The sequence below is a fragment of the Epinephelus lanceolatus genome, chromosome 11 (genome assembly GCF_041903045.1).
Source record: "Epinephelus lanceolatus isolate andai-2023 chromosome 11, ASM4190304v1, whole genome shotgun sequence".
NCBI lineage: Eukaryota > Metazoa > Chordata > Actinopteri > Perciformes > Serranidae > Epinephelus > Epinephelus lanceolatus.
In genome coordinates this window covers 12,885,296-12,907,311 of record NC_135744.1, presented here as the reverse complement: position 1 = coordinate 12,907,311, position 22,016 = coordinate 12,885,296, and the positions used below count along the sequence as shown (strand labels likewise).

General features: G+C 40.6%; 2 protein-coding genes across 2 annotated transcripts; both read left to right on the top strand.

Annotated features, from left to right (window-relative positions):
• The first annotated feature begins 620 nt into the window (after positions 1–620).
• On the top strand, positions 621–12,321 carry zw10 (zw10 kinetochore protein). The gene is made up of 16 exons (XM_033647546.2): positions 621–825; positions 2,027–2,161; positions 2,276–2,377; positions 2,828–2,905; positions 3,812–3,971; positions 4,311–4,490; positions 4,904–5,101; positions 7,480–7,616; positions 7,711–7,893; positions 8,442–8,665; positions 9,146–9,217; positions 9,317–9,486; positions 9,588–9,718; positions 10,510–10,641; positions 10,926–11,128; positions 11,596–12,321. The coding sequence occupies exons 1-16, from the start codon at positions 721–723 to the stop codon at positions 11,714–11,716; spliced, it is 2,331 nt and encodes a 776-aa protein (XP_033503437.2). The 5' UTR covers positions 621–720; the 3' UTR covers positions 11,717–12,321.
• Positions 12,322–13,825: 1,504 nt separating this feature from the next.
• Positions 13,826–21,261, top strand: LOC117264999 (G protein-activated inward rectifier potassium channel 3-like). The gene is made up of 4 exons (XM_033639367.2): positions 13,826–14,105; positions 16,547–16,769; positions 18,261–19,464; positions 20,842–21,261. The coding sequence occupies exons 2-4, from the start codon at positions 16,590–16,592 to the stop codon at positions 21,051–21,053; spliced, it is 1,596 nt and encodes a 531-aa protein (XP_033495258.2). The 5' UTR covers positions 13,826–14,105; positions 16,547–16,589; the 3' UTR covers positions 21,054–21,261.
• The last annotated feature ends 755 nt before the right edge of the window (positions 21,262–22,016 follow it).

Below are 22,016 nucleotides of genomic sequence, written 5' to 3'. Positions count from 1 at the left end.
TGAAAAAAAAAATAAAAAATCATTGTATAACATGAACTGGATAGAGACGGGAATTTGGTCTGTGACTTATTTGGTTGATAGAAGTGGATCTGTCACATTGCATAAGAATATCTATAGATATGATCTGATTAGCAATTGTAACATTTTTAAATCTATAACTCAAGCCACCCCAGCTCTGTTATATCCGTAATCAAAGGAATTTGAACAAATTCTACGACTATCGCCCCTTTTCTCCAACCTTTAGTTCGAGGATGAACTTTAATTAGATAAAAAAAAAAATCCCAAAGAAATATATTTAATTATATCTTATACCCCATAGTATCTAAAAGAAATGGAATTTCACAGATCTTTCAGAAAAGTATTATTCACGTCACAAAGTAAATATAATAACATGTTACTTTTGTATTTTAAAGCCCTTAAACATATGAAAGATTAAAATGCAATGGAACTGTTTGGCATAAAAAATGAATAAGGTTTACAAAAAAAAGCCCTAGCCCTTAATTTAGTGGGTGAGGTTTTTGCATTCAGCAGAAGGTGGCGGTGGTGGTAGCGGTAATGCTTTAACGACAAATAAAAAAACAAAGAAGAAGACAGAGGGGCGGGGCGTCCAGTTGCCGATGTCTCGGAGCCAATCAGACCACCTGGCGGGTCCTGAGATGTTGTTGTGCTGATCTGTCACACTTTAGCAACACGATTATAAAGTTATTGTACAGATACAGCATGGCGTCGTTTGTAACCGAGGTGCTCGCCAGCTCCGGCAAACTGGAGAAAGAAGACCTGTCCAGTAAAATCAGCAAAATGTCGCGCAAGGTGGAAGATACGAAGGTAATCCACTAGCTAGCTTAGCATTAGCTGCGTTAAGCTAACTAAAGTTTGAACCAGCGTTAGCAGTTAGCAGTTAGCGGCGCTGACACTGAAAGGCATGAAACTTCTCTTATCCTTTGGCTAACGTTAGCTGGACTTTTACGGTGCTCCCTGAAATAACACCCAGCTAATAAATACTCGTCACATCAGCAGCTAAACAGAGCTAATATAGCTAAAGCCTGTTAGCTAGCCAGATGATGTGCAGATTCAGTGGTGTCACCTGACTACGTGGCTCTGTTATATTTAGCAAAACTACAATGTTGGGACGTGTTTGAAACTTTGAGAAAATAACTTTATATTGGCGATGCTTGGGTTGTCTCACAGTGGGTCGGATTATTGGAGGAAGTCAGTGGTGAATTGTATCTAAGTACATTTACTTAAGTACTGTACTTGATTACAAATTTGAGGTACTTGTACCTTACTTGAGTCTGTAATTTTCATGCTTCTTTTATGGAGATAAATTTGTCTCAATATTATTTGTGTAAACAGATCGACAACCCGTGTGTTAAGTCATAAACTATTTTGCAAATATAAAACAGATCTGCAAAAACACAAACAAATTCCACATATAGAAAAATCTGTGAATGTATTTAATTAATTTACAAATAAATATTAAGCATTTGTGAATATACCCCCAACGTTTACAACTTTCAGATCAGGACTTGTGAATCCTGTTTGAAGCAGGAAATCCTAATTTTATGCTTGATGATTTCCATTTTTATATATTTCTATATTTATAATTTTTGTGAGTTTATGAATCCTTTTTTTTTTAAAAATAAATAAATAAATAATTGTGGAAGTTGTTTTATTTTTTACAGATGACACATTTATGTAAGGATTGTCCATCTCCTTGCACAAATGATACTGAGACAAATCTATGTCCATAAATTTTATAATTAAACTCTACTAGACTACATTTTTACTCCAGTACATTATATGCCAACTTTAGCTTTTGTAGTAGTTATTTTACAGATGTGTGAAAAGAAAACACACGAAGAGTTAATAAATGTATTTTGATAATCATCATGCAAAAACATTTCATGGTCGCAGCTTCACAAATATGAGGATTTGCTGCTTTTTCTTTTAATTATTTTAATAATTGTAACAGACAAAAGACATTTATCTGTTGACTCTGATTTCTTCATGTTTTTTGACTCTATAGGAAGAAGTGTGTGACATGATAAACAAGAAGTACAGTGACTTCCTCCCGAGTCTTAATGGATCTGAGGAGCTAATGGTGCAGGTTGATGAGGTCTCCAAAGAAATGGATGTCCTTAAAAACTGCATTGAGACTGAGGTATGTGTGAAACTGTTTATAAACCAGCGGATAAAACAGACTGGGTTCAGTTTTACTCCAGGCAGTTTCACCGCAGTGTCATAACTTTTAGCTGCTTGCTGTTTGTCACCACAGGTGCAGCAGAATATCCATGTGGCTGTGGCTGAGTACGCAAAGCTGAAGCAGCAGCTGGAGAAAAACACTATCATCATAACAATGCTCGGACACCTAAAAGAGGTACAGTTAAATTATATCCACCTTATTGTTGAGGGTGCTACTGTAGAGATGATTCTGGGTGCACCTTCCAGTGAGAGTGGAAGCAGAAGTAAGCTAGTTAGTGTCATTTACTGTCTGCGGTTAGTCGCAGTGGCTAATCTCAGTGGTTTACCGCCAGTGGTGGTTCTTTTTGAACGTAACTCGCATTTTATAAAATACAAGAAACTTGCTTCTCCACACACTTAAATCATAAGAATGTTAATGTCACGTGAGATAAAATGATTGTAATTCTGTTTATTTTTCTTTAGATAATGGTCTCATAATAACAGTTATTACACACATTGTCCGCAGTGTGAAAGTCTAAGTCTTAGAGTTGTATCAGCAGAGAAACAGAGATATTTTGAGCATCCATAAGTTTCATGTTTAAATGTTCCTGTGTCTGTCATGTATTCTATTCTGTGTGTGACTCAGTTTCACAGTGCGATGGAGGATTTCAACAAAGCTTTAATGGACAAGAAGTATGTTGATGCAGCCAACCAGCTGGAACAGGTAAGAGCTGCTGACATCATGTCACCACAACCTTATCTCCACTTCTTAACTGAATCAGAGGACAGAGGGTGTTGTATGCTGTACAGATCGTAAAGCCCCTTGAGGCAAATGTGTGATTTGTGTTACTGGGCTATATAAATAAAACTGACTTGACTTAACTTGGTTCCTTAAGTGCAGGTTAACTACTGACTGATACTGATTTGTATCAACAGAAATTACACAGCACCAAGTAGTATTGAAACTTCTCCACTCAAACACCTGCATCCAATCCTTTTTGTGGCCACATATACAGGGTTCCCACAGTCCTGGAAAACCTGGAAAGGTCATGGAATTTCACAATCGCATTTTCCAGGCCTGCAAAAGTCATGGAATCATTAAAAATCGTTGAAAGTTTTGGAAAGGTCATGGAATTCTGTTGTGTGTAATAAAATTGTGATAGTAATCTTCCACATTATGCAACGTAACAACACGTGTCATAGTTCTAATGTACGTTGATGTGTGACATTTTGTTCACCTCACGTTCTGTCTCCCCCTCCGTGTATGCCAGCTAGCTGACTTTATTAAAAGCGCTGAGTAAGTGGGTCGAGAAATTAAAGAAAGGTCTGAAAAGTCATGGAAAAGTTTTTAGATTTTGTCCATGAAAATGTGTGGGAACTCCGATTTGACAGAGTATGCAGCTCAGCGTGCTGAGATGCCACCAAAACGTTCAATGGCTGTTAGGCCTGCCCCCTAATAGTCGACCAAACGTTAATCAACCAGAAAGGTCATTAGCAAGATTTCATTGGTCACTGAGTCACAGAAAAAAACAATTCAAATGCTGACTCTGTTGGTATCGGTATCACTTGAAGGGTACTGGTATCGCATGTTTTTTAACAATACCCCGCCCTACTGATTTAACTTTTCCAGGCAAGGGCCAGTGTGGACTCACTGAAGGAATGGAAGACCTCCCAGCTGCCGCTGCTCAGCGCTCTCAGCTCTGAGCTGACAGTGCAGAGAGAAAACTTAATTTACCACCTGGGAGATGAATGGAAGCGCCTCATCATCTGGAGATTACCGTCCTCAAAGGGTAAAACATCCTCTGAAAGCTTTTTCAAAATGTACGTCAGGTGTGGTGCGAATACAACTGTATGAAGTGTATTCTATTATGTACTGTGCTGAGTCACATAATTGCTTTTTTCTGTCTACATATATGTACGCATGTGATACCATTCATACAGAGGATTGTACAGGCTGCAGAGCAATATTCACCTTCACCTTTCACCCAGTGACTGCATTAATTCCAGTCATTTCCTAGAAGTGATTTGGGATCCCTTCCACCCAGATTGTGCAAAATTGTTGCATTTCATAAACTGGTCTTTTACTTATTTGTATATTTCAAAAACCTATCTATCTCTTATCTATCTAGGAGTGACTGCTGGATGTGTACCACCAGAGCCTGCAGGTCTGAAGTCCTTCCTGAAGGTGGAGCTGAACCTGAGCCATGCATGTAATAAGGACAGTGAAGAGAAACCACCTGCTCTGCTGCGCTGCGTCCTGCAAGCTCTGGCCGTCCAGGGAGACCTTCAGCACAAGATCAAACTCTTCAGTAAGAGCAAGCAACACTGCTCTCTGTTAAACATGTCGTACTTTCACTAAAATATAAAGAATGTGTTCATTTTTTTATACTTTCCAAACAAATTATTTCAGTTAATTTGATGTTTGCAACACATTTGTTAGAGGTGTAGCCAACATAGTTTGTGCTGAGTGGGACATGTTACAGCTAAAACCAGTAACTAGTCAGCGCTCTGTGGAAGACACTGTCCATAAGCATATTTTAAGCATTTCTGCACTGCAGGTTCTTTTACTTTATCAGTTGATATGTGCATTTAAACTCATGTATCTGTAATAAGCTCGTATCAGCTGATTAATTTTCTCAGTTAATCTATCAATCTAGCTCTAAAGCTCAATGTATCCCAGGTCAGAACCTGCTCAGTGTTGGTTTCTGCTGTTGTCATGCAGGTCAGGTGCTGTTGAAGACCATGATGAAGCCGTTGGTGATGTACCCGTCACTGTCAGTGAGGGTAACAGAGCAGCCGGGTGAGGGAACCGTCCTGGCTTTACAGTGTTTGGAGGAGAGCCCTGAGGAGAGATCCACTCCTTCACAAGTCTACAGCAAACTGCTCCTGGTGCTCAGGACGCTGCACTCTCACCTGCTAGGTACGGTCCAGCTGGGCCCATGTGGAAATGATGTCATGCTTTATAGGGTAGCTTTGGTGATTACCAACCTTGACCATGTTTTCCTACATTTTTCTGTCTAAGTGACAGAACAAAAGTTTTAAAACTTGGTCCAGTATTGAGCGAGAAGAACGCTGCAGCCAGCAGCAGTGAGACAGGCTGCAGTGTCACCACACTTGTCACTGACAGGCTCAGATTGTTGTTCAAAGTGTCTGACAGCATTATGGGAGTGATTCACACAGAGGTAGACCTTTTAGTTAAAGAGTAAGATATTGTTTGTTCAACCAGAAACAGCCCCAAAACAGAGTCCTGCACAGGTCCAGTTTTCAAGGTCCGACCCGACCTGACCCGGGGACGTACAAACCCACACCCGAACCGCAAACCCGCGCATCAGGCCAATTAGTACCGCAACCCGGTCCGACCCGTTGAAACACGACCCGCAGCCCGACCCGTAACCCGGATTTAAAGTAATCACTTTGGGTCATATTGGCTGAATACTGAACAGCATATCGCCACAGTTAAGGTGCCAGTAAGTAAACAACGACCTGAATGAAGCAGCTCTCACAATAAAAAAACCTGACTTCAGCTCCATCATCAATCCTCTGTGTTCTTCTCCCATACGAGTGTAAAAGCACTCGTTTGTTACGTTTAATGCGTTTAAACTTTTAATCTATGTAAAGGAATTTTACATGTGTAACGTTAGTAATAGGCTTACTTTCTGTCCAGAGCGACGTTCAGCAGTTACGAGCCGTCAAGTGTTTTTAGAATCCATCAAGGAGAGAAGTAATCCATCAGGGAAACACTTCAGAAACATTATAAAGTGATAGTTGTACGTTTTATCCACATATTATTTCTCAAATACCGAAATAATTATTTACTGTTTTGGAAGCTGCGCTTGTTAGACGGTGGCAGCCATGTTGTTCTGTCGTCCAATCACAAATTGTGTTATTAGATGGTGAAACGCGTGTAAACAGCTGAACCAATGACTGTTGAGAAATAGCGGAGGCGATCCTCAGGGAGTAAATAATGACCAAGATAGTTATCTGTAGTTTACTGAACTAATGACTGATGTGTTTATCTAAAACCCGCGATCCGACCCGCATGTTATTTTTTCCACCCAGATCCGAACCCGGGAAAAAAACTTTTTTTTTTTTAAACCATCCACAAATCAGCTGTTTTTGCGGGTACCCGACCCAGTGCAGGACTCTGCCCCAAAATTGCCTAACCCAACAGACTCTGTGCAACTCTATGAAATCACTTTTCTTGTGCTGCTTTCAGACACCTTTAGCAATTATTTAAACCTTTGAACTCTGGGCACATTGGTGCAATTTCTTTAAGAAACTTGTGGGAAAAGGCAACAAGCAACTTGGTAAGAATTGCGAAAAACAAAACAAAATAGATTTAGATTTTTTTAATTTATTTTTTTAATATAATTATATTAATATGATAATTAAATATGATTTAATAATGATATGTTTAATATAATAATAATTTTTAGTACAACAATATACTATAGTATATTTTCTAATAATTATATATAATATATAATTTATGTTTAAATATAAATGTATATTTTTTATATTTTATATAAAGTATATATATATATATATATATATATATATATATATATATATATTATATTTTTATTATAATATTTCCAGGTCATTTCATTGTTTGTTTGTTCTTAACTTTCTTTCTTTTTCTTTTTTCTCCTCACTAATTTTCTTGTTTTTAATTTTCTCTCCTTTTTTTGCAATTTTTGGGTTTCAAAAGTGAAACTGATTTTCATCAACACAAAACAGACTTAATTCAAAGTTTGGGGAAACAAAAAAACTCACAAAATCTATCTTGGTTTGTCTCTCCAGTGTTACGTCAATAACCAGCTGTGGTTTTATTGAAATTCACCCTTAATTCACCCAGTTAGATGTGAAAATATTCTGCCTCTGTACACACTAAAGTAACTTTATTTAAATAGAATCTGGTGGGTTTGGCGATGTCAGTTTTGGGGCTGTTTCTGGTTAAACAAAAAGGTCTGTCTCTGTAGGGATCCTTTCCATAATGTTGTCAGACACTTAAAATAACAATCTGAGCCTGTCAGAGGCAAAAACAAAGACTTTTGATTGAAGTAAACTCAGCCACATCCCTCAGTAGTTTTTTTTTTTGTTGTTGTTTTGTTTTGTTTTTTCATTGCAGCCTGTTTCGCCACTGCCGTCTAAAGCACTCAGCAGGTGTTTGTGTAATTTATGCTTCTCATTGTCAAACCAGTCAGATCAGTAGAAGCAGTAGAAACCAAAAAGTCAGCAGGTGGACAATTTTAAAATTACAAATGTAAGGTGAGTCACATGTCTGTTATTTTTCAGATGTGTCCATTGGAGACAAAAAGCTCTCAGCCATCTTGGGGGAGCTGATTTGGGAGGAAATTTCCCAGTGCATCATCCATGAGTGTCTGCTCTACTCCATCCCCACCAACAGCAGCCAGCTGGAGAAATACAACACTGTATGAACAACAGCAGTTTGTTTATTATAATGATGTTGTAACGCACACACAGTTACATTTTTACTGAATATATTCGTTATTGGATGTGCTCCAGGTGATCAAAGAAACTGAGGAGTTTGAGAAGTCTCTGAAGGAGATGGAGTATCTACAGGGCGACTCCACTGACCTGCTCAAATATGCAAGAGACGTCAACTGTCACTTTGCCAGCAAGAAGTGCAAAGATGTCATCGTGGCGGCGCGCAAACTCATGACCTCCAAGATGCACAACACTGTTAAAGTATGTGTGAGCTTGAGCTGAGTGTGAATCAGCTGGAGAATCTGCTGTAGCTAGAAATGGAAAACAGGAAACATTTTACATGCATGTTTTTTACAAAGTCAAAGTCTTAAAAGCAAACGTTAACAAGACTTTTACCTAAGTTAGCAACAATAGTCCCCGACCTTGAAGCCTTTTCTCACTATTGTAAAAGTGAAGAATTAAAGCAGCCTCTTTCTGTTTTAACACAACTCAAATACCACATTTGTGCCTCTGCTTCTTCATTCTGCTCTTGGAATTGGTTACACTGATTTTCTCTGGCTCCCCATCATGGTATTCTGTTACACCGATCATTTTTTTGCTGTCGGGAATTTGGTATTTGAGGATGCATTTCAAAACATGTTACACTAAGCTGTCACAGGTTAAACTTGTGCGCTAAATCGGCATTCGATTGCACTATACTGTAGTTCAGCTTAGCATGAATTGTCCCCATAAATCTCCAGATGCTCTTTGATTTCTTATCTAATTGTAATTTGCTTTCTTTTTTTTTTTTTTCAATCTTCCTCTGTTAGATCACACCAGACTACAAGCTGCGTCTTCCCAAGCTGCCTCCTCCAGCTTCAGAACAGAAGGTAAAACAAGAGAGCACAAAGGATGAGCTGACGATGGAGAACGCAAAGCAGCTGTCTGCATGGAGTCTGTGTCTGCCAGCCTGTCGCATCAGCGAGTCAGTGCAGCAGCTGATGGAGCTGGCGCTCAACACCTTGTGCGAAGCCGTCGGAAGCTCCACACAATGGTATGTTACAGTGCTCAGACCCTACTGTGGTATTTTGGTACCATATAAAGCACTTGTGTTGTAGTTTTGTGTGTATGAAAAGTGCTATACAAATAACATCTGACTGATTTAAATGGAATATGCTGGATTTGGCAAATGCAATTTCAGGGCAGTTTCTTGTCGAACACTAAAGATCTTTCTCGTTAATAAAAAGGTCTATCTCTGTAGGGATCATTTTCATTTTGTTGTCTCACACTTACAATAATAGTCTAAGTCTGTCAGAGGCAAAAACAAGCATGCTTAGTGGACGTAAATGGGCGGTGCATAATTGCCCCTCGTTGTTACATTGCATTGTCTTCACCGGATCCTGCCATTTTTATACTGTATCTCAATAGTTTGTTTTATTTTTTGGCCACTGGGTGGGAATGTTTGAATCACGTCAGAGCATCATCAGTAAGTGTTAAAGAATACAACCAATCTTCCTGTATTTGTTCTTTCCAGTGCATTACAACTCTTCTTCACTGTGAGAAACATCTTCCAGCTGTTCTACGATGTCGTACCGACGTACCACAAGTAAGGATGTTTCCATTATCCAACACAGCAAGATCACACTGACACATTTCCCCTGCAGGTGCTAACTGTTGTCTCTTGTTTGTCTGCGACTCTATCCAGGGAGAACCTGCTCAAGTTCCCTCACCTGGCTGCCATCCAGCACAACAACTGCATGTACCTGGCCCACCACCTGCTCACCCTGGGCCACCATTTCAGATCTCACCTGCCGCAGCCCCTCAGCGAGGGCGTTGCCACATTTGTTGACATGGTGCCCGGATTCAGGAAACTGGGTAAAGAAACAGAATTTGCGCTTCTTCATATGAAATATCAACATCAAATCTGCAGATTCCCCTCGAAATATGCTGAGCGCCTTGTCGTCTTTTTCCTTCAGGTGCTCAGTGTTTCTTGGCTCAGATGAACGTTCAGAGAGCTGAACTGTTGGAGAGACTTTCCACTGCTCACAATTTCTGTAACCTGGATGATGAAGACAACTACATTGCAGCAAGCAAAGCAGTAAGACAGGTGAGAGGAAAGGCCCTGAAAATAATATGTAATTTTGATGTAATAGCAAGAGTGTAGCATGTAGGGCTGCCCCCGACGAAGAATTTTCCTAGTCAGCCAACAGTCATCATTTAGGTCCATTAGTCGACTAGTCTCCTGCATGTTTCTGATATGAATGTAATGATTAAATGATATATTTTGGTGGTTTGAGTTGAAGGTGTGAGAAAGAATAGTATCAGTAACATTGTTAACACTGTGCTACATTACAGAGAAATACAAAAGCGTACTAATGAACCTTCATTAATATAGGCCTATATTTTATCTACAAGTGCACGTCACACACTGAGCGAGCCGCCTGTTAATGACGCTGTGGGCTAATGGGCATATAGCTACTTCCATGTTTCAGATGGTATGTCATGTTTGTAGTCGACCAATGAAGATGAGTTTACATATCACCTTGGGTTCGTCCTTCACCTTCTCAAAATGATCCCACACTTTGGATTTCCTGCCCGACATGTTATTAACTAGCCTGTGGAATAACCGCAGGTACCAGCCCTGGAAATTAACCTGACTCCTATCTGACTGCTGAGCGTGGACACTTCCTGTGTCTGTCCTTTCAAATTTAAGTCCGTTTCTGGTCGACTAAAGTTTGGTTGACTATTAGGGGGCAGTCCTAGTAGTATGAAAATGGGAATTGAGCGCTTCACTTTTTCAGATTTCAGGATGTATCTATGACTGCACAAAGCTGTTAATTTTTTCATGTGTGCACTGCTTCTCACTCATACAGTGATGGTTTGTTTGCTCGTTTGCAGGTCATCCACCAGTTGAAGCAGTTGGGCACAGTGTGGCAGGATGTCCTACCAGTCAGCATCTATTGTAAAGCCATGGGCAACCTCCTCAACACAGCCATCATGGAGGTCATCGCCAAAATCATGATGCTGGAGGTTTGTCTCTCCTTTTTTAAATCACAGTCCCTCAACATAAATAAAGGACTTTTCTTGAGCACTGAAAGAGGTCTGAGTTTGGAAAGATCATGCTTTGGTTTAAAATACCAGGTTTTGATGGTACTATCCCAGCAGGTTTTCATCTGGTGACTGGGCTGTGATGAAATACACAAATTTGTTAAGTTCACAAGCAGAACAGTTAAAGTATCTTGGTGAGATTTGAAAAGGAGTTTTACATTACTGATGATCAATAAGGATTTTAATTCTCACTTTACCGTCTGCAGGATATTTCCTCTGAGGATGGGGAGCACCTCCACACACTGTGCCAAACCATCATCGAGGAAGGTCCGCTGGTCTTCATCCCTCTGGCCGAGGAAAACAAGAACAAGAAGTATCAGGAGGAAGTGCCTCTCTATGTGAGGAAGTGGAGTACCTTCAAGGAGCTGGTCATCGTGCTGCGGGCCAATCTGCAGGAGATTGTTGACAGGTAAGAAGAAAACATGATAAAGTAGAAATACGATAACGATTTGACCAGTTGAGTTGCAGGTGATGCCATCAGCTGGCTTGAGTCAAGCTCAGACCGGCCAGTTCACACTGCTGCGACTTTTCTCTGCAACGTTCTAAAATGGTTTTGTCTCATCGTGAATCTTTGGTCTGACCTGGGCATAAGTGACACTGTGCAACTCTAAAGACTGCAGTTAGCAAGACACAGGTTTTTTTTTTTTTTTTTTTTTTTTTTTTTCCCATAAGGGTGGTCAAAGCTGAAGCAGCTAAGGTCGAGATCTCCTGACTTTTAGTCCTTGAGCTAATCTAACTTCAAACTCACTGCCACAGTATCTTACGTTTATGTCAGTGCCTCTTTAACATTCAATAAAAGGGCTTCTGGTCACCATCATACTTTTGTTTTTCATCAATGTGTGTGATTGGCTGATTTGTCTTTGTTCCTCTCCACAGGTGGGCTGACAGTAAAGGTCCGCTGGCGTTGGAGTTCTCCAGTTCGGAGGTGAAGAATCTGATCCGAGCCTTGTTCCAGAACACAGAGAGAAGAGCTGTAGCTCTAACCAAAATCAAATGAACGACACTATAGCACTTTTTCCTCTGAGGAAAATATGAGTCATGCCTTTATTCATTTCCGTTTTCTGTTGCATTAAATATGCATTTACATGTAAGTAGGATGAACAGTTTGTCTCAGAGACATCGCTGCTGTGTGACTGAGGTGCTGTCGCTGTGCGTATATAAGCTGGTTGTAATCAATCTGTGGGATGTGTTCCTCCTCGGCATTCAGACTGCAATTAGTCCCACAGAGATTACACCACAGCTTCTTTACATCAGCAGTCATATAGCTTTGGGGCTTTACCACAACAAAGCCAACTGAAGGTTGTGTAACCAGTGGCCCGCCATCTGTTGACGTGTGTGTTGTAGCCAGGGTTAACTTTGCTGAACATTGTTAATCAAACTTCATCTGCAGCTTGTCTCAGCTTTTCTATACTGATGTCATTTCAGGAGGTCATTTGGGTTTGTTTGAGCCCAAACATCTCTCAACAACCATTTAGTTCTGTCTAAGATCCTCTGGACCTTTCATCTCTTGTCAATAGTTTTTATTGTGCAAGCCATTAATCTGAAGTCTTCTACAATGTATTTATTACTGGTCCAAATAAACCAAAAGACTCAACTTTTCAGAACCTTTTCCAAACTGTTTGTATTTGATGAATATGATGATGATGTTCGAGCCATACTGTCAGTACACAAAGCTTTTTATGCTGTTGGGGAGAAATTGCAGCTTAATCCCGTCATAACGTTTCAAGTCCAGGAAGCACCTGGTTCAGCTGCATGCTGTCAGTGCATGTGGGAGAAACATCTGAACTCCTGGGGCTGTAAGAAATGTAATTTTTATATGCGTCCGTGCCAGTGATAGTCGTGCCTAGAGACATTACATTTTCAGGTTCATGTGTCCGTCCCATTCTTGTTATGTCCCCGGTCTAGGGTAACCTAGACATAACATGCTGTCACTCCCCACTCTTCCCACTCCCATTAAAGGCCAGTTACACAGCATTTTAGACGACAAAGTAAGCAGTTTATTTAAATTCAGACTAGAGCAGTGCCCAAAGCAACAAACAAAATACACTCATGGACCCTGAACTTCCCTAACAAAAAGAAAAACAAATGTGAGACCAAAGACAAGTTTCTAACCTAAATTTCTGCCGTTCAAAACAAGACAAAAGAACATTGCAGTGCTGAAGAAAAAGGGCTTCTCGCTCTTAGTAAGACTGCTTAAAGTGCTCTGTCGTGCCCCACCCATGAGCAGCCTTATGAGCCGAGCAAAACTCCAACACTCACCCAAAACAACCACATAAGACACCTTTAAAACAATCAAATCCATGGGATTTATTAACAAATAAAACAAGCAAGCAAGGCAGCTCATCTGGGCAGATCTACAATGGATGGAAAAGGGACAGTAGCAAAGAACACATACAGTGATAACACTGTGAATCAATATCTCAAAAACGCCTCGGGGGAATTCCTTCACATTTGGCACAAATGTCCACTTGGACTCAGCAATGAACTGATTAGAATTTGTTGGCCATAGGTCTCATTCTTGTGAACACGATATCTCAAGAAGGCCTTGAAGAATTTCTTCAAATTTGGCACAAACGTCCACTTGGACTCAGCGATGAACTGGTTAGAATTTGGTGGTTGAACATCAAAGGTTACTCTGAGCTCACAAAATGTTTTTGGCCATAACTCAAGAATTCTTGCGCTTATTATGACAAAACTTAACACAACAGGAGAAAATGATGAAGTGATGGCATTTTATATCCCAAAGGTCAACTTCACTGTGACATCATAATGTTCTGCATAAAACACTTTTCTGTCCATTATTCAGTATCATATCTCAGGAACAGAAGGGGAGACATTTGGTCAGATACTGAATTGGTGACTTGGTAACTTGAAACTGTGCTGATTGTATAGATCTTCTGTGTGTGAAGCATCCATGTTTTCACTGACATGAATGGAAACTAACAGCAGCTTGACAGGCTGGCGGAGACACAACTGCAAGGCAGTTCTGTTGACATTATCAACGAGGCCTTGAATTTCCTTCGTCTTATTCTATGACTTTATTAATCTTTTATAGACCTGTTTCAGGCAAGTAAAACAGTTCTAACTTTGTTAAGAAAAGCGGTATTTTAATTTAAGTTCATTATCATACATTCTAATAGTTATTTTATTGTCACATTGCTGTCTGTGGAGCTGCAACAGACAAAACATGCAGTGTTTGGAGTTTTGTCAGCATTGTCTCAGTGAATGACGCCGGGGGGAGGAGACACAGAAACAGCTGGACAGTCACAACAGCAGCTCCTCACTCGCTCCACGTCTCCTCCTTCATCTGATCAAAGCTGATGACTCCAACAAGGAGGTTAACGTCTGGCAGCAGCTATATTCATCTGAAGATATGCTTCACAGAGGTTTGCCATTCATTTCTCTTTATGTTATGATCTATTCAGTGGACAAATCAGTGGTAAAAATATGGATATTGGACATTTTATTGATGCAAAGATGTTAATATTTCCAGAATATGTTAATAGTATTCATAACTACCAGATTTTATTTTAATTTTTTGCAGTCTGAAGTACGTGTAACAGTGTGACCTTAGTTACGACTGTCCTGTTATAAACTTAAGTGATTTACTACCTCAAGTACTTAAGTTAACTCGATTATGTTGTGTAATTAAGCTGAGTGATACACAGTGGTGCAATATATGTGTTTTTGGTGTTGCTTTATTTTACGGCTGCAATTTTAGAGATAAGAATACCAATTTATTATCAATATTAATTCTGTTGATTATTTTCTCTATTAATTGATTAATTGTTTAATCAGAAAATAGTAAAAAATGGTGAATCCGGTTTCTCAGATTCCAAAGTGACATCTTCAAATGTCCAATAAGAAACCCCAAAACAGCTTTATACAGTTTATCACATTACTTGAAGAACCGATCAATCATTAAAACAATTTGTGATTATTTTCTCTCCACCATCTGATTGATTAAACGACTCTTGTCTGCTCTGAATATTTTAATTTCAAGAGGTTTCTTTGACTGATTTGCTACTAATGTGTACAGTTGGTACTCTTCTACCTAACTGCAGTAACTCTTAGTATTCCTCAATGAGCACTATAAAGTCAGCTAAACATGCAAACATCATGTGACATTTGTCTGCCGGCAATTCAACGTATTTGAAGTTTTTACTAAATCAAATAAAACCAAATAATAAATAAAGTTTATTTATATAGCACATTTAAAAACAACTGCAGTCGACCAAAGTGCTGTACAAATTAAAAGAATGGAACACAAATATTTAAAATTGATCATGAGGGAATTCCTATTTTCCCTGCTTTCTAAGGAGCTTAGTTAGGAAATAACATTACTGCATCAGGTATTTTTACTTTCAATAATATCACTTTAAACTGTTGTACACTTTTATGATTAAACTCCAGTTTATTATTGTTATTGTGAATGTGTTACCTGTAGGTTTCCCACTTGAACCCAGTTATGAATGTAACGGAGGTGTGTTTATCACCCAAAGCCAGATCATGAAGAATCAAAGGTTACACTGGTATAAAAAAGGAAAATTAAGTGTATTTGTACATGATAGTTAACATACAAATTATAGCACATGTGGATATTTAATTATTTTGTGTAGTTATGTAGGATATCTGACGTCTCTGTGAGCATATCTTTTTCCTTGCCACTTGTGTTTACACTAAAAACTATGCATAGGGTTAGTGGACAAAGACGTTTTTAGTATTTAAAAAATTGTTTCATTCACATGTTTTATTAGGTTGACAACTTATTTTAAGAAGTTGGTCAAAATCTAAAATATTTTTGACATTTTTGAGAAGGATAGAATTCAAATAAATGAGTTATCTTGAATAAAATATCAACTTTTGGATAAATATTTTGGATATTATTAAATGACCGTTTTCAAGGTAAAGCAAATCATGTTGATTGCACTAAACTAACTTAGTTTGTCAGATTATGAAAGACTCGTAGGATTGACTCAGACACTCACTTAAAAAGATGGATGCAAATTTACACCTAAATTTTTTGTAAGTTGAACCAGTGTATTATTTTTCAGAGTGTAAGTATGGACAGGACATATTTCGCCCTCCATACGTCAGGAGATACAAAAGCAAAACAAATCACAGCACCAGAACATTAGAATTAAATCGACTCATTTTAAGAGGACCAGTTCCCTCGCAGTAAAATCCTGCCCATCTGATTGGCTCCCCTGAACAGCTGCAGCACACAGCTGGGTCACACATGTGATGTCGATCGTGTCAGTGTTGTGATACATTAATCACAGTGCTGTAGAAGAAACAAGTGAATTTACCACAGTTCACTTGGACACATCTGGACAATACTTGGTCTAAGCCTTCAGGCAAATACAGTCAGTAATCTTTTCAAATCCATCGTGTTCTTTGGTGTTTCTCCGATTAATTTTTAGGATTAGTGATAATCCCTGTATGTGTAATAAACTGGAGCCGGGCCTCAGACGCTGATCAGCCCACTTCAGGCGGATGAAACCTTCGTGTTGTGCTGATAAAGAAGTAAAGCAACGTTTGCTTTTGGCATGTCATCACACACCAGCACAGCTCAGGCTCTCAGGGATTTTTTTCTTGGAAGGGAAGGCTGTATAGGTTGAGAGAATTTAATATACTGTACATGTCCCATTGAATGACATTCTCAAAACCTCTTGAGTTGAGTCACCAATTATTATATTCTTGTCCATTTTCACAAACCCTTGTAGAAGTATGAAAGCAGCATCAATGAGAGATTTATTTGCCATGTCAGCTCCGTTGAAAACTGACACATCTGACGTCATATTATTGAATTTTGTGGCCCAAACAGAAGCAGAACCTGGCAAGAAATCAACATCTGGAGAACCTCAGCAATGATCTCCACTGTGACGCTACAGAACATTCAGTGCAACAGTCACATCAGGAGCCCCGTCAGGACCGAGCCTCGCAGGAACTCCATTCCCCCAACGCAGGCTCGAACTGCTAAACACCTGCTGGCATACCTGCCTCGACCGCAGTCTGAGTCAGTCCGCTACACTCCTTACACTTACAAGGTACAGCTGTCTTTATTATATGATATCATCTGTGCAAAAATGTGAGTGGGTCTGAAGGGGGCATCCCCAAAAGGTTGTTCACAAGCAAGGATGGTCACTTTGCAAAAAAATTTTGTGGGCAAACAGTCAAACAGTTTAAGAACAACATATTTCAACGCACAATTGCAAAGAATTTAATGATTTCACATCCACAATCTATGATATCAGAGAATCTGGAGAAACCTCTGCATGTAAGGGGCAAACCAGTATTGAATGTTCGTGACCTTTGACCCCTCAGGCTGCTCTGCTTTAAAAACCAACATGACTGTATAAAGGATATTACCACATGGGCTCAGGAACACTTTAGAAAACCACTGTCAGTAAACACATCGCTGCACTTCTCTGAGCCCGAGCTCATCTGAGACGGACTGACACAAAGTGGTCTGACCAGGTCACCTCCATCATGGACGTCGTGTCCTCCGGGCTAACGAGGAAAAGAACCATCCAGATTGTTACCAGCTCAAAATTCAAAGCATCTGTGATGGTATGGAGGTGTGTTAGTGCCCATGGCATCATGGGTAACTGTGAGGGCTCCATGAATGCTGAAAGGTACATACAGGTTTTGGAGCAACATATGCTGCCATCCAGACGATGTATTTTTCAGGGACGTCCCTGCTTATTCCAGCGAGACAATGAAACACATGGTGTATGTGTTTCAACAGCGTGGCGTCGTAGTGACAGAGTGCAGGTACCAGACTGACCTGCCTGCAGTCCACACCTGTCTCCTACTGAACATGTGTGGAACATTATGAAGCACAAGACACAACAACAGAGACCCCTGACTGTTGAGATGCTGAAGTCGTATATCAAGCAAGAAAACTTCAACAGTTCGTGTCCTCAGTCCCCCAAACGCTTATCAGTTTGGGGGCGCCGGTGGCTTAGTGGTAGAGCAGGCGCCCCGTGTATAAGGCCGCTGCTGCAGTGGCCCAGGCTCGACTCCAGCCTGTGGCCCTTTGCTGCGTGTCACTCCCCCCCCCCCCCCCCCCCCCCACCCCCCCCACACACTCGTCTGTCCTGTCCATTAAAGGCTAAAAAGCCCCAAAAAATATCTTTAGAAAAAACAAAAGATTATCAGTTTGAACATTAAATATCTCGTCTCTGTACTGTATTCAATTGAATAATAATTAATAATTGCATTCTGTTTTTATTTACATTTTACACAGCATTCCAACTTTTTTTTGGAACTGTAGTTTTAAAACACTTCTGCATATGAGCACACATGCGCTACTCATCCGTGCTTGTGTGTTCCACACAAACTCAGCATTACATAGGGTGTGTAACTGATACACAAATGGTCATTTTGTGGGTGAAATTTTCCTCAAAATCTGAGTTTGACTCACAAAAGTGTAGTAGATGTTTGGATATTTCAATGAGGGAGAAGAAATAGGTGTAATTTTAAGAAATTTGAATAATTCATTTATGAATATTTTGCATTGTTGTCCTTTGTTTCAGGTTACAGCTAAATCCACTGTTGTTGCCATGATGACCACAAAAAGAGGCTCTCTCATCCACAACTTGAGCTACGCTAAGTGCTCATCACTCCCACCATCCCAGGAGGCCTCTCCCTCCCAGAGTCCCTGCAGCCCATCTTCTCATGCTCTGACACTGGCTCAACAAGAGCCCCACCAGCCGCACACTATCCAAGCAGTGACTCTGGAACCAGCAGAAGACACCCAAAAGCCTCAGCGATTGCATCGCAGCAGACATCTCAAGCGTTTCAGCTCCAGGTGGCAATCGAGAAGCTCCACCAGCAGCAGCAGCCTCCCCGTCTCTGCGATTGAGAAGCTACATGGTGCAAAGAGTCATAAGAAGCGCTGTAAGCTGCTGGGGGACGAGCACACACTGCATGTCTCTGCCAGCAATCAGCGCCAGCGTTACGTCACCAAGGACGGCAAGTGCAGGGTCAATCTGGGACATATTGCAGACAAGAGTCGCTTTCTCTCAGATATTTTCACCACATTGGTGGACCTCAAGTATCGCTGGTTCCTTCTCGTCTTCACTATGTGCTACATTCTCACCTGGGTGGCCTTCGGTGGGATCTACCTCTTCGGTGCCTGGTTGCGTGACGACATTTCACATGTTCATGACCCACTGTGGGAGGCATGTTTCCAAAATGTAGACAGTTTCCTTTCAGCCCTGCTGCTGTCGTTGGAGAGCCAGAGGACTATTGGGTATGGCTCCAGGATGGTGACAGCTAACTGCCCCGAGGGTACGGTGCTCCTGATGGTCCAATCCATCCTTGGCTCCATTATCGATGCTCTGATGGTAGGCTGCATGTTTGTTAAAATCTCCCGACCACAGCAGAGAGCCCAGACGCTGATCTTCAGCAAGCACTGCGTCATATGTGAGCGTGACGAGAAGCTGTGCATGCTCTTCCGCATCGGTGACCTAAGAGCAAGCCACATGGTGGACGCCAAGATCCGGGCCAAGCTGATCAAATCCAGGCAGACAAAGGAAGGTGAGTTCATCCCGCTGGAGCAGTCGGAGATCAATCTGGGCTACGACACCGGGGCAGACAGGCTGCTTCTGGTGGAGCCCCAGACCATCACCCACGTTATCAATGAAAGCAGCCCCTTCTGGGAGGTGGGGTCCGAGCGTTTGAAGAGGGAGACCTTTGAGATCATTGTCATCCTGGAGGGCATCGTGGAAGCTTCAGGTTTGTAGAAAGATTTTGAAGTCATGATCTGTCCCACTAGCTAAGGTCATGTCCACAGTAATGCAGCTACATTTCAAAATGTTGCATTTTCAGATCCCTTTCTGTCCTCAAAGAAGAGTTGACAAACAGTGAAAGAAACAGTTTGTAAGATGGCAGACCATTCTCATTCCCAACTCATCAAACACCGCTGCTTTGTCAGTGATTTCAACGTCAGACACCGATGCAAAATGGCACCTTTCATGGCAGTTTAATCGAAACACCCAAAGGGGTCTGTTTGCAACACCGCTGGCGACACCAAAATATAAGGAGCTGGAAAGTCCTTATGAAGTGGATGGGAGGGAAGGTGGATGGGTCCAACAAACCCAAGACTTTCACCCAGGAGGCCGCTGTTCACTTCCCATGTGAATGTTGAGCCAGACCATGACCTTTTTTCTAAACCTAACCATGTGCTTTTGAAAAGACACAATGCACATAACATGCGTATATTGACACGGCATCCCAGAATGCTGACAAAGCGGTGTTTAAATTTGTGTTTGTCCAACACTGTTTGGCATGTTGGAGATAGGCCGTTAGTCAAGCACCTGTTAATCTGAGCTCTCCTTTTTTCTCTGATGATTTAAGATACAGATGTTTGGGAGGCTTTTAGTGGAGCTGAATTATCCGCAGAGGTCTTTGCCTCTCCAAAACAAACACCAGGTGATTTAAACCAGTAAAAAACATTGAACAATGCGGTGTTTTCCAACGCTCTTGTTGCAGAGGGGCTTTTAAATACAGTGGAAAATGTGAATGGTCCCAAATAGAGCCAGTGTTTGGTTTGTCCGTTCTTAGCTACTGTAGAAACAAGGCAGTGCAACATGGCGCTCTCTGTAGACGATGACCCGCTCTCTATGTAAATATATACATCTCATCCTAAGATGACAAAAACACAAGGATTCTTATTTTCAGGTGATTATACAATAAAAGAAACATACTTATCATATCATATTCCATCTCTGCTAATATATCCCCCGAAATCTGACACACTGGACCTTTAAATGGTGTCACAAGTACGAGGTGTGGTTGGATGGAAAGACGATGGCCTGCTCCTTAATCCTCAGGATGTTCCCGTCTTCTCTGACTCTCTCTTTTAACTTATGTCTTCCATTATCACAAATTACATGACACAGCTGCTGTGCTGGACATATCTTTGTTTCTGCATGACTCAATGCTCGCTGGTTACCAAAGCGTTGTATAGACATTGTGGATGGAAGGCCAGAAACTGAGAGGAAATTATGTGTTGTTATTCTATTTGCATACTAGTGCAAATATTTAAAATGTTGCCTCTCTTTCTAATAAAATGACATTTATCCGCCCCTCTCATGCTTTGTTCTGCTGCAGGTATGACATGCCAGGCCAGAACCTCCTACACAGAGGACGAGGTGCTCTGGGGCCACCGATTTGAGTCGTGCATTTCCCTGGAGAAAGGGGCGTTTCGTGTGGACTACAGCGCTTTTGACAAAACCTTTGAAGTCCAAATGTCCCTACTCAGTGCAAAAGACAGGAGCATAGCAGAGGAACAAGAGGTTGTGTTTTACAAAAATGGTTGCTGAATGAGCAGTTCTTGTTTCTGTACATTACCATCACAGATAATCAGAGACTTCAAGTGATATTCCCTGATAGATTCTAACAACCTCACTTCATGAATATTAATCTCAGGGCAGCCATAATTCCTGTTGTTCTGTCTAATGTGTAATGTCACATTTTAAAATGTGTTATGTTGTGTTTAAATAATATTTCAAAAATAAACATTGCGCTGAACGCTGTCGTCTGTGGTAATTTCTGGGCTACTAACAAACATTTGTGTGGTTTGCTTTTCCTGGCGGTGTGCCCCCTTTTTTAAATATCAAAATAGATCTTGCTTATTTCAAAAAATGTGCCAGGGGAGGATACCCTGCACCTCCAACAGTTTTTTATTGATTTACCATAAGTGAAAGGGACTGTTTATTACTTATGAGAGGGGAGGAGGTGGTTAAAAGGGGGGAGGCACTTCAAATGTTTTTTTTAGCGCTGGGGAGGGAGTTATGTTTTTGTATTTGGCTTAGGAGAGGGACAGTCAACTTTAAATGGTTGTATTTTGAATTTTTAAAAAATACCCTCAGAACCCCAAAACCCACAAGTGGGTTTGAAAAGCAAAGGCGACATTAGGCCTATGGCGTCCTGAATGTTTTATGTTCTTGTTTTATGAACAAGAGTTATCAACATCCACATCTGGAAATAATAGAATTCACTGGATAGCTAGCAAAATTTTGAAATGAACTTCCTTTACTTTGTTAATACAGTACTTATAAGGTAAAAGCCATGTTTTTTTGCCAGTTAATCTCTTCCAAATGTGAGGTTCAGTAAAATTTCCCCCTAGGGGTGATTTTGTTCATATTTTGAAAGATTTGTCAAATATGTCTATTTTTACATGTCTTGTGAAATGTGTTGACACCATTCAGAAGTATTGCAAACTCAGTTTCTGGGATGTTTTGTTCACCCTAACATAAGTGACTTTTAATTAGATGGATTAAATG